The 13,355-nt window shown below is 41.1% G+C and overlaps 1 protein-coding gene across 1 annotated transcript in view; it reads left to right on the forward strand.

Moving 5' to 3' along the window:
- Positions 1–13,355, forward strand: part of RASA1 (RAS p21 protein activator 1) — a gene marked incomplete in the record, with an annotated part of 550,200 nt that overhangs the window by 430,239 nt on the left and 106,606 nt on the right. Inside the window, 1 exon segment of the mRNA XM_053701476.1 lies at positions 9,446–9,561. Coding sequence (XP_053557451.1) covers positions 9,446–9,561 — 116 coding nt within the window.

Here is a 13,355-nt window from a genome sequence, read left to right on the forward strand (position 1 = left end):
ATGGGCTGTTATGGAACATACAGGTTTCACCTTCACTTTGAGAGCCATGCAGCTTACAAGCTTGGTGCGCTTTCTCTCATAGCAGGGTCAGTCCTGCATTGTGCACTATGTGATTCATTGCCTCTCTCCTGACTGGACTATCAGAGGGGAGTCATAAATCTCTGTACTGTCTAGGTCATAGGAGGTGGTGAGTGCCCCAGCCATTGGGGTATAAGGGTGCCGTTTTTTGAATAAAATAAGATCTTTTATATCTCTAGTTCTCCGGTTACTGCACTAGCGATGGAGGATTCTGTTACTTTAGAGGGCTCCGTTTGGCTGGTCCTGTCGTAGGCCTGTTTCTTCTTGGGCGTTAACCTACGGGTTGCCTTGTATTTTATTTTCATCCTATAGGATGTCCTATCTGTTTTCCTTATTCCCCTCTGAGGGAGGATTTATGTGGCAATCTAGAGGATCGATGGGTTCCGTGAGGTTGATCTGGATATTGCATTGATTTCTCCCTGTGGTCTGTTTTTTTATGTCAGACGGGGTGTTAAGTTCTCGGATATTGTTTGTTTAAACAATTGGGGGCTCAGATCTGTTTTCTCCCTGGTGCTTCCAGTTGTTGAGGCTTCGCTCGGTGTTTTCCTTTGTGGAGTTGTTGCTGGACTTTTTGGCTCTAGGGCTGGTTCGGGTTTCCCCAGTTCCTGGGAACTTGGGCTATATCCTTTTACTTGGACTAATTGACCTGGTCACGGTTGGCTAGGTTGTCTTCGTGCTGATGCTCATTGGGCTTGACTTACGCCTTTTATGGTCGTTTCCCTTGGTCAGCTTGCTGTGGTAACCTTATGGATTCACTGCTCTGCAGGCGAATGGGTTTGCAGTGTCTCTGCTGCAGCTATTGCACATTGGATGTGTGTTAGCAAGCTAATTCCTTAGGGGGATTCCTTCCAAGTTCATCTGAGTTGGATATTGATCTCTCCTTTAGCCTGTGGCTTTGTGTCTTGTGGGCAGGTGCTCTGCTTTTTTGGCCCCATCCCTTTTCTTAGGGTGTGGGCTTATTTTCCTTCTTATGGAGGTGTGGTCACTTTTCTTAGGGATTCTCTTGGATTCAGGAGGTTGGAACTGAGAGTTAACCTTTCAGAGAGGGTGTTTTTCTCTGGGTTGTTACGTTCCTTCTGGAGTCTTGCTGACTCTGTGTCGAGACTACAGTGGGCCTTTTGTTAGATTCCTTTGGGTCTACAGCCTTGTTGTCTGTTTCTAAGGAGTCGGGTTTGCACCCATGCACTGTTGAGATGGCTGTGGCCATTCTTCCGCTCGTTTTTGAGCTGGTGTTGGGGTTCTTCTGTTTCCCTGTTTTCAAGACCTACCGACGCTTGGGCTGGTCCGGTTGGGAGTGGGTTCTGAGATGCGCTGTCAACTTTGGGATCTAGGTTGGCATTGTAGCTAGCCCCCTGGGTTTACAAGCTGAGGGTCCCGGGTTACCATTCACCTTCGGGTTCTAGGTGTAACCTCTCCCTCTCTTGGGGGTGCAGTGGGTCTCGTTGAGGTTATGTGCTTCCCCTTTTGGAGCCCTGTGTGTAGGTCTAGCGGCTCGATTGCCTACAGTGTGCCCTCTGTCTGGGAGTTCTCCTTTTTCAATCTGTTCTCTTGCTGGCTGCTTTTTACTTCTCAGCAAGTATTCTTCTGTGTCATCCTAATGATGACTACATGTTCTTGACTCAGGTGTCTGGGTCTGTTAAATGTTCTTTTTTTTGTCTGAATACGATATTCTTAGTTGTGACGATGTGAGGACTCAGTCTTCAGTTGTCTTTCGGTGCTTTTGCACAATGTTGAGAGAGTTTTCTCTGTTCGAGGCCCGGTCCTAAACCTCTGGTTTCTGCTTAGTCTGGGCGTAGCCTCCCCTTGTCAGGACCCATTTGGGTATTTGTTTGCTGTGCTCGCTATTGTTTTTTTTTCCTTTTATGGAGTTTGTGGTGACCTTTCGGTTCCCCTTTGGTTCTTCCTTGCCTTATTCCTTGGAGGGTTTAGGCTGGTGTTCCCCTCATTAGGGTAGTGGTTTCTGGCTTAGTGCCCTCAGAATGGGCCGCCTATTGTACCCGCCCATTTTGGCATTTAGTGTCCTCTTTATTTGGTTATTGTTTTCCCAAAAGTAATGAATGCAGCTGTGGACTCTTTCCAATTAGGAAGAAAAACATAAATTATGCTTACCTGATAATTTCCTTTCTCTTGCAAGGTGTATCCAGTCCACGGATTCATCCTTACTTGTGGGATATTCTCATTCCCCACAGGAAGTGGCAAAGAGAGCACACAGCAAAGCTGTCCATATAGCTCCCCCTCCAGCTCCGCCCCCCAGTCATTCTCTTTGCCGCTCTAACAGATAGGGCATCTCCACGGGAGGGTAAAGTGAATGTGGTGTTAGATTTGTAGTTTTATATCTTCAATCAAAAGTTTATTTTTAAATAGTACCGGTTTGTGCTAATTACTCTCTGGCAGAAAGTACTGAGGAGTACCAGAAAATTTCAGTTGGGGGGGAACAGTTTGCAGGCTTAACTGCTTTGAGGTATGTTTCAGTCATTTTTTTCTAGTCAAGACAAGATAATGCTAGAAGACTGACAAGAATCCCCATGAGGGAAGGGTAAGCCATGTTCTGAGACTTGGTATAGAACTAGAGCCTTATTTAAGAGGGCTCAATAGACTGGTTAACATTTTTACAGGGCAATCGATTATTTTATTTAACAAATACTTAATTTTGACACTTTTAAAGCACTTTTGGTGTGTTTTATTTGGGGTTTTATTCCACATGGCATTATTTTTAGTCACCTAAATTGGGTTCTGAAGGCCCCACAACTCCGGAGTGAAGTGGGAGGGGCCTAATTTTGCGCCTTAGTTGCGCAGTTTATTCAGACAGATTTCTTTGCATGCTGCTTCACATGGGTCCAGAGACTGCTTGAGGACTTCAAGAGGCTTGATTTTCTCAAATCCAATCCTTAAGGGAAGGTAGGGCCACAGCAGGCTGCTGTGGCAAGGTACTGTAGTTTATTAACCGGTTGTTTGCTTTAGGCGGCTCCGGTTTGGGCATTAAAGGGTTAATCAGGCGGAAACTTGCTGTGCAATCATATCGAAGCATTAGGCACATACTGTAAAAATTTCAAAAGATTTGGTTCATTTTTCACCGTTTTGTAAAATTGTGTGCGCTTTTATAAGGCACAGTACCATTTATTGCAAATTGTGTTTTTTTACTTGATAAGTGTTTTTCCAAGCCTGCTTGTGCATAATACTAATCTGTTAAACATGTCTGACACTAAGGAAAAGCCTTGCTCTATGTGTTCAGAAGCCATGGTGGAACCCCCACTCAAAATGTGTCCCAAGTGCACTAATGTGTCTATACACTTTAAAGATCATATTGCGTCACTTAAAAATATAGCCCTAGATGATTCTTTGACTGAAGGTAATGAGGATAGTCCGCCTTCCTCTCCCCATGTGTCATCACCAGTTACACCCGCTCAAGCGATACCTAGTACCTCTATTGCATTGGCACCTATTACACTGCAACAACTAGCAACAGTCATGGATAATTCCCTTGCGGCCTTTCTATCCAAACTGCCAGTTTTCCCTAAAAAGCGCGATAGCTCTGTTTTAAGAACAGATGAGGAGCAGTCGGAAGCTTTGGGAGGTTTATCTGATGTACCCTCACAACACTCTGAAGTAGGGGGAGGGATGTAATGTCTGAGGGAGAAATTTCTGACTCAGGAAAAGTTTCTCAGCGGGCAGAATCAGATTCACTAGCGTTTAAATTTAAATTGGAACACCTCCGCTTATTGCTTCGGGAGGTTTTATCAACTCTGGATGATTGTAACCCTATGGTTGTCCCAGAGAAATTGTGTAAAATGGACAAATATCTAGAAGTCCCTGTATACACTGATGCGTTTCCAATCCCTAAGACGGTGGCGGATATTGTTGCTAGGGAGTGGGAGAGACCAGGTGTACCTTTTGTTCCCCCTCCTATCTTTAAGAAAATGTTCCCCATAACTGATCCCAGGCGGGACGCGTGGCAGACGGTCCCTAAGGTAGAGGGGGCAGTTTCAACACTAGCCAAGCGCACAACCATACCAATTGAAGATAGTTGTGCTTTCAAAGATCCTATGGACAAAAAATTAGAAGGTTTACTAAAAAAAATATTTGTTCAACAAGGTTTCCTTCCCCAACCTATTGCCTGCATTATTCCTGTAACTACTGCAGCAGCTTTTTGGTTTGAGGCGCTGGAGTCGTCGCTCCAGACGGAGACCTCATACGACGAAATTATGGATAGAATTAAAGCTCTAAAGCTGGCTAATTCTTTTATCACAGATGCCGCTTTGCAATTAGCTAAGTTAGCGGCGAAAAATCTGGTTTTGCCATTATGGCGCGCAGAGCGCTTTGGCTCAAGTCATGGTCGGCCGACGTATCGTTCAAAACAAAATGACTAATTATTCCTTTCAAGGGAAAGACCCTTTTCGGGCCTGAGTTGAAAGAGATTATTTCGGATATCACTGGGGGAAAGGGCCATGCCCTCCCGCAAGATAGGCCTTTTAAGGCTAAAAACAAGGCTAATTTTCGTTCCTTTCGCAGCTTCAGGAGCGGTCCTGCTTCAACCTCTGCAACCGCAAAGCAAGAGGGTAACGCTTCACAGCCCAAGGCAACCTGGAAGCCTTTGCAGGGCTGGAACAAGGGTAAACAGGCCAAAAAGCCTGCGGCTGCTACTAAGACAGCATGAAGGGGTAGCCCTCGATCCGGGACCGGATCTGGTAGGGGGCAGACTCTCTCTCTTTGCTCAGGCTTGGGCAAGAGATGTTCCCGATCCCTGGGTATTCGAGATCGTTGCTCAGGGATATCTTCTAGAATTCAAGGACTCCTCTCCAAGGGGAAGGTTCCACATTTCTCGTCTGTCTTCAGACCAGACAAAGAAAGAGGCGTTCTTATGCTGTGTAGAAGATCTACTCAAGATGGGAGTGATACATCCAGTCCCAATTACAGAATAAGGACTGGGTTTTTACTCAAACCTGTTTGTGGTTCCCAAAAAGGAAGGAACTTTCAGGCCAATCCTGGATCTAAAAATTCTAAACAAATTCCTCCGAGTTCCATCATTTAAAATGGAGACCATTCGGACAATCTTACAGATGATCCAGGAAGGTCAATATATAACTACCGTGGATCTAAAGGATGCTTACCTTCACATTCCTATCCACAAAGATCACCATCAGTTCCTAAGGTTCGCCTTTCTGGACAAGCATTACCAGTTCGTGGCCCTTCCCTTCGGGTTGGCCACCGCTCCCAGAATTTTCACAAAGGTGCTAGGGTCCCTTCTAGCGGTACTAAGACCGTGGGACATTGCAGTAGCACCTTATCTGGACGACATCTTAATACAGGCGTCGTCTTTTCCCAGAGCCAAGGCTCATACGGAGATTGTTCTGGCCTTTCTAAGGTCTCACGGGTGGAAGGTGAACACCGAAAAAAGTTCACTGACCCCGCTCACAAGGATTCCCTTCCTGGGAACACTAATAGACTCGGTAGAAATGAAAATATTTCTGATGGAGGTCAGAAGGTTAAAGCTTTTAACTACTTGCCGAGCTCTTCATTCCATTCATCGGCCATCTGTAGCTCAGTGCATGGAGGTAATCGGATTAATGGTAGCAGCAATGGACGTAGTCCCTTTTGCTCGAATTCATCTCAGGCCACTGCAATTGTGCATGCTCAAACAGTGGAATGGGGAGTATGCAGATTTGTCTCCTCAAATCCAACTGGATCAGAAGACCAGAGATTCTCTTCTCTGGTGGTTGTCTCAGGATCACCTGTCTCAGGGAATGTGCTTCCGCAGACCGGAGTGGATCATTGTAACGACCGACGCCAGTCTGTTAAGCTGGGGTGCGGTCTGGGACTCCCTGAAAGCTCAGGGCCTATGGTCTCGGGAAGAGTCTCTTCTCCCGATAAACATTTTGGAACCGAGAGCGATATTCAACACGCTCCAGGCATGGCCTCAGCTAGCGGCGGCCAAATTCATCAGATTTCAGTCTGACAACATCACGACTGTAGCATACATCAATCATCAGGGAGGAACAAAGAGTTCCTTAGCGATGAAGGAAGTAACCAAAATAATCAGGTGGGCGGAGGATCACTCTTGCCATCTATCTGCAATTCACATCCCAGGAGTAGACAACTGGGAAGCGGATTTCCTAAGTCGTCAGACTTTTCACCCGGGGGAGTGGGAACTCCACCCGGAGGTTTTTTCCCAGCTGACCCAGCTATGGGGCATTCCAGAATTGGATCTGATGGCGTCTCGTCAGAACACCAAACATCCTCTTTACGGATCCAGGTCCAGGGACCCCAAGGCGGCATTGATAGATGCTCTGGTAGCGCCTTGGTCCTTCAGTCTAGCTTATGTCTTTCCACCGTTTCCCCTTCTCCATCGGCTGGTAGCCAGAATCAAACAGGAGAAGGCTTCAGTAATTCTGATAGCGCCTGCGTGGCCACGCAGGACTTGATATGCAGACCTAGTGGACATGTCATCTGTCCCACCATGGACACTGCCAACGAGGCAGGATCTTCTAATACAGGGTCCATTCAAGCATCCAAATCTAGTTTCTCTGCAGCTGACTGCTTGGAGATTGAACGCTTAATTCTATCCAAGCGTGGTTTCTCTGAATCAGTCATAGATACTCTGATCCAGGCTAGAAAGCCTGTCACCAGGAAAATTTACCATAAGATATGGCGGAAATATCTTTTTTGGTGTGAATCCAAGGGTTACTCGTGGAGTAAGATTAGGATTCCAAGGATATTGTCTTTTCTCCAAGAAGGATTGGAGAAAGGTTTGTCAGCTAGTTCCTTAAAGGGACAGATATCCGCTCTGTCTATCCTTTTACACAAGCGTCTGGCAGAAGTACCAGACGTTCAAGCATTTGTACAGGCTTTAGTCAGAATCAAGCCTGTCTATAGACCTGTGGCTCCTCCATGGAGTCTAAATTTAGTTCTTTCAGTTCTTCAAGGGTTTCCGTTTGAACCTTTACATTCCATAGATATTAAGTTATTATCTTGGAAAGTTTTGTTTTTGGTAGCTATATCTTCTGCTCGAAGAGTTTCAGAATTGTCTGCCTTGCAGTGTAATTCACCCTATCTGGTGTTCCATGCAGATAAGGTAGTTTTACGTACCAAACCTGTTTTTCTTATAAGGTGGTTTCTAATAAGAATATTAACCAGGAAATTATTGTTCCTTCCCTGTGTCCTAATCCAGCTTCTAAGAAGGAACGGCTTTTACACAATCTTGATGTGGTCCATGCTTTGAAATTCTATTTACAAGCAACTAAAGATTTCATACAAACATCATCCTTGTTTGTCGTTTATTCTGGTAAGAGGAGAGGTCAGAAAGCGACTGCTACCTCTCTTTCCTTCTGGCTGAAAAGCATCATCCGATTGGCTTATGAGACTGCTGGGCAGCAGCCTCCTGAACGAATTACAGCTCATTCCACCAGAGCTGTGGCTTCCACATGGGCTTTCAAGAATGAGGCTTCTGTTGAACAGATTTGTAAGGCAGCGACTTGGTCTTCACTGCATACTTTTGCCAAATTTTACAAATTCGATACTTTTGCTTCTTCGGAGGCTATTTTTGGGAGAAAGGTTTTGCAAGCAGTGGTGCCTTCCGTTTAGGTTAGCTGTCTTGTCCCTCCCTTCATCCGTGTCCTAAAGCTTTGGTATTGGTATCCCACAAGTAAGGATGAATCCGTGGACTGGATACACCTTGCAAGAGAAAACAGAATTTATGCTTACCTGATAAATTACTTTCTCTTGCGGTGTATCCAGTCCACGGCCCACCCTGGCATTTAAGTCAGGTTAAAATTTCTTGTTTAAACTACAGTCACCACTGCACCCTATGGTTTCTCCTTTTTCTCCTAACCATCGGTCAAATGACTGGGGGCGGAGCTGGAGGGGGAGCTATATGGACAGCTTTGCTGTGTGCTCTCTTTGCCACTTCCTGTGGGGAATGAGAATATCCCACAAGTAAGGATGAATCCGTGGACTGGATACACCGCAAGAGAAAGTAATTTATCAGGTAAGCATAAATTCTGTTTTTCTTCCGTTGGAAAGAGTCCACAGCTCCCCACCCTTTTTCAACGTGGGGCGTCTCTTTATTCTTCTGGCACATTTTTTTACTCCAATATTTCTTCTACTGTTCCTTGTTCCTCGGCAGAATGACTGGGGGATGAGGGAAGTGGGAGGAGTATTTAAGCCTTTGGCTGGGGTGTCTTTGCCTCCTCCTGGTGGCCAGGTTCTTATTTCCCAAAAGTAATGAATGCAGCTGTGGAATCTTTCCAACAGAAGAAAGGGAAATTATCAGGTAAGAATAATGTGTTTTTGAAGTGGGCGGCAGAGCGCAGGGAATTTTAATTTCATATCTATATTAAAAAGTAAACGGTTCAAAAGAATTATATAGCAGCACCACCAACTGTATTTAAAACATTATTGCTTTATTGTGCCAATTAAAACAGATTTTGATTTATATTAAAAAGTAAGTTATAGTGCATCTTCATTAAAACTGATAAACTCCATTTTAAATATCACTAACATTCCAGATCTGATTTTAGAAAGGAGAAGTTTACCATCACTTCAACTTTTAAAGCTAAAATGCACTGAGGGCCTTTCATTATAGTAAATACAAAATTTGACTCCTCTCACCGTTCTACACCCGTTCTACACCTCATCTATTCACATTTCGTTATTCATGGAAAGGGGGGGGGGGGGTTCAGAGATGATGGGTCTCACAAGTGTAATGGAGATAAGCATTACTACTGCTTATATGCCTGCTTCCTTCTGTACTGGTACTTTAAAAAAAAAAAAAAAAAAGTAACTACTAAAATTCCCCACAGACTCCCCCAAGCCATTATTTCACTGTTAAAGAACATTAAATACAGTTAATTTGCATAATCAACAAGTGCATTATACAAATGCAGTACAATTTCAAAAAAGCAGTAAACTTTTGCACTACAAATTAGTTCAATTTCCCTTCCCTTTGGTTCATGTCAGCCAATCACAAAATGCATATACAATGAATTCTTGCACTTGCTCAGTAGTTACTGCATATAAAAAGATGGTGTATATTTGTATAATAGACGTCAATTGGAATGTTTTTTTCTTTTATTTTTTTAGAGTGCTCTATTTGAATCATGAAAGTTTAATTTGGTCCCTTTATTTTTCAGGGAACTACACTGATTTAGTGTGTTTGTTACATCAATAAAAGAAGTTGTATCCTTAAACCATGTCATGTTCTTTTCATGTAAAATGTGCTTGACATAAGGTCTAGCAAGTTAGTCATTTAGAGAGTATCTTATTTCTTTTAATAATGTTACTTAGTATTTTTTTATTCAGATTTGTCATTTGAATATTTACTGAACACTGAAGTCATTCTAATCTAATCCGTACTATATTTCTTCTATTAAAGTTAAATCCGTCAAAGCTTGAAAAAAATGAAGATGTGAACGCTAACTTGGCACACTTGTTGACGATACTGTCAGAGCTAGTTGAGAAAATATTTATGGCAGCAGAAATATTACCACCGTAAGTAGATATTAATGAAATTATCAATATAGCTCATGATGGCAAATAAGATATGAACCCGCTCACTACCAATTTTTGTCCAATTTAAAAAAATAATTAAGTGAAGCGCAGTGATTGCTAAGAGTGGAAAGGTTTGTTTAACTTCTTGCTAGCCTATGAATCAATACATAGAGGAGACTAAAAGTCCATTAAAATATTCTTTTTTTTTTTTTTTATCAAAACAAGTTTAGCGTTCCCAGTTTATCGTCCTTAGTGTCCCCAATCATTTTGTCTTTTTTCCTAAAGATGCGAATGTTTAAACGGCAGTAAAATCGAAATATAATTTCTTTCATGTAATTGGCAAGAGTCCATGAGCTAGTGACGCATGGGATATACATTCCTACCAGGAGGGGCAAAGTTTCCCAAACCTCAAAATGCCTATAAATACACCCCTCACCACACCCACAATTCAGTTTTACAAACTTTGCCTGCTATGGAGGTGGTGAAGTAAGTTTGTGCTAGATTTCTACGTTGATATGCGCTTCTCAGCATGCTGAAGCCCGGTTCCTCTCAGAGTGCAGTGAATGACAGAGGGATGTGAAGGGAGTATTACCTATTGAATGCAATGGTCATCCTAACGGAGATCTATTTCATAGGTTCTCTGTTATCGGTCGTAGAGATTCATCTATTACCTCCCTTTTCAGATCGACGATATACTCTTATATACCATCACCTCTGCTGATTCTCGTTTCAGTACTGGTTTGGTTCTACTTTATGTAGATGAGTGTCTTTTGGTAAGTAGGTTTTCCTTTATTTAGACACTCTCAGCTATGGTTTAGCACTTTATTTGTAAGTTCTAAATATGTTTGTATTTATATTTGCCATGATTCAGGTTTATCAGTATATTTCCTTTTTGCAGACTGTCAGTTTCATTTTGGGAAATGCATATTAAAAAAAAAAAAAAAAAAAATTCTTACCTGGAATTTTAAAAATTGACTTTCTTTCTAAATTGCGGGCTGTTAGGCTCGCGGGTGCGCAAAATGCTATAATTTATTGCGTCATTCTTGGCGCGAGAATTACGTTTGTTGACGTATTTTCGGCATTTCCGGCGTCTTAGTTGGCGCAGAGAATTTTCACATAGTTGTGTCATCTATGACGCTCGTGTTTGTTACAGACGTTCTTGGCGCCAAAAAATATTTTGTCAGATGTGGGCGTCATACTTGGCGCCAGATTTCTGACATTACTTAAGTATTTATTTCATTCTGCTTCTGGTTTTCAGAGGCTTATTTTGTTTGCATTTTTTTCCCATTCCTGAAACTGTCATTTAAGGAAATTGATATTTTGCTTTATATGTTGTTTTTTCTCTTACATTTGCAAGATATCTCAAAAACTGTTCCTGTATCAGAAAACACTGTTGGATTCCTGATGACTGATATCAGTCCTACCAAAGCTAAGTTCATTTATTTTAATGTTATGAATTTTTATCTTTAGCTATGGTTTGTAATAAGTTATCATGATAAACTTTAACATGCAGAGTCCATCAGTATTAATGCATTATCTATTGCTATTCTTTTAACATCTAATGTACAAGATATACCTAGGAATTTATAAGAATATTTTTCTGATTCTATTCTAAAGGCTTTGTCTGCCATCCCGCCTTCTAATAGTCTTTTTTAAACTTCTCATTTATTTGATGAATTTTCAAATGACCGACAACATACTGAATTATCCTTCTCTGATGATGATTTATCTCATTCAGAATATCTTTCATCAGATATTGACACTAACAAATCTACTTTTTTACTTTTAAATAGAGTACATTCATTCTTTGTTGAAAAGGTGATGATTATATTGGGGAGACTAGTCCTTTTGATTTTAAGACTAGCTAACATTTAAATTCTGCTTATTTAACCTCCTGTTGTTTCTTCAGAGGTTTTTTTCCAGTTCCTGATACTAGGGAATGGAATAGGCCTGGGACTTCTTTTATTCCTTCTTTAAGGTTTTTAAATTGTATCCTTTGCCAGCAGTTAGTTTGGAGTTTTGGGGAAAGATCCCCAAAGTTAATAGGGCTATCTCTACTCTTGCTAAACATACTACTATTTCTATGGAAAATAGTATTTATTTTTCAGTTCCTTCAGATGGGAAACTTGTATCTCATCTAAAGAAAATTATTTTATTTTTAGGTCCTTTTCTTAGGCCTGCAATTTATTTGGCTGATGTTGCAACTGCTTAAACTTTTTGGTTGAATACTTTAGCGCAACAAGTATCGGATTATGATTTGTTTAGCATTGTTAAGTTGATTCAACATGCTAATAATTTCATTTGTGATGTAATTTTTTTGATATTTTCACAATTGAGGTTAAATCTATGTCTTTAGCTATTTTAGCTAGAAGAACTTTGTGAATCTTGGAATGCTAATTTGATTTCTAAAATCCAGATTTCTTTTTTTCCAAGGTAATAAATTATTTGGTTCACAATTGGATTCAATACTTTCAACTGTTTCTCTGGGGAAGGGAGTTTTTTTGCTTCAAGATTAAGTTCTAAGAGTAAATCTTAAGTTTATATTAGTTTTTGTTCTTAATAAGGAACGGAATCCTAATTATTCCCCAAGTAACATGTTTCTAATTGGAAGCTTTCTTCAAAATGGAATGAATTCAAGCCATTTAAAAGATCAAAGTCAGCCCCCAAATTCGCATGAAGGTGCGGCCCTTATTCCAGCTTAGCTGGTAAGGGGCAGGTTAAGACTTTTATAAATTTGTTTGGTTCAATTCGGTCCAAACTTCTTAGATTGGGGTACAGAATAGGATTCAGAGTAAGACCGCCTGTGAGAAGTATTTTTCTCTCTAGCATATTCCAGCTATTCCACTAAATGCTCAGACTTTCCTGAAGTGTGTTTCAGACCTGGAGTTATCTGGGGTATTCATACCAGTTCCATTTCAGGAACAGGGTCTGGGGTTTTGTTCAGAACTATTCATTGTCCCAAAGATAGAAATTCTTTTTGAATTGTCATGTAAGAGTACCATCTTTCAGAATGGTGTTTATATGGTCTATTCTGCCTTTTGGTCAGCAAGGGCATTATTTGCCTACAATAGACTTACAGGATGCATATCTTCATATTCTGTTTTCATTCAGATTATTTTCATTTTCTGAGATTCTCTTTTTTAGACAAGCATTACCAATTTGTTGCTTTTCCTTTCTGGCCTAGCGACAGCTCTAGAAATCTTTTCAAAAGGTTCTCAGTGTTTCCTTATTTGGACGATATTGTGGTATTTGTTCAGTCTTTTCGTTCTGCAGAATCTCATACGTTTCAACTTCTGTTGTTTCTTCAAGGACATGGTTGGAGGATCATTTTACCAAAAGTTCCTTGATTTCTCAAGGGTCACCTTTTTTAGGTTTCCAGATAGATTGTGTCAATGTCTTTGTTTCTAACAGACAAGAGACAATTTTTATTGGGTTCAGCTTGTCGGAACCTTTAGTCTCTATTATTTCCTTCAGTAGCTATATGCATGGAAGTTTTTTTTTTTTCTCTTTCTTTTTTTTTTCTTTTTTCTTATCATTATTTACCAGCATGGTACAAAAGGATGTCATTGTTGATACAAAAGTTTAAACAGAAACAAGAGGGAGAAACCATCAGTCTCCAAAAGAAAGGAGAACGAACTCCCGTATAGTAAAATTATATAGTAGATCTAGACTGTCCGTTATAAGTCCATTTGAAAACAGTAGCCCCACTCCATATAAATGCATGGTGATTGACAATGACACCAATGTACAAAACATAACTCAAACAACAACATTTCTTCATTTAAGATCACTTT

Source organism: Bombina bombina, chromosome 2 (assembly GCF_027579735.1).
Source record: "Bombina bombina isolate aBomBom1 chromosome 2, aBomBom1.pri, whole genome shotgun sequence".
In the NCBI taxonomy this organism is placed as follows: Eukaryota; Metazoa; Chordata; class Amphibia; order Anura; family Bombinatoridae; genus Bombina; species Bombina bombina.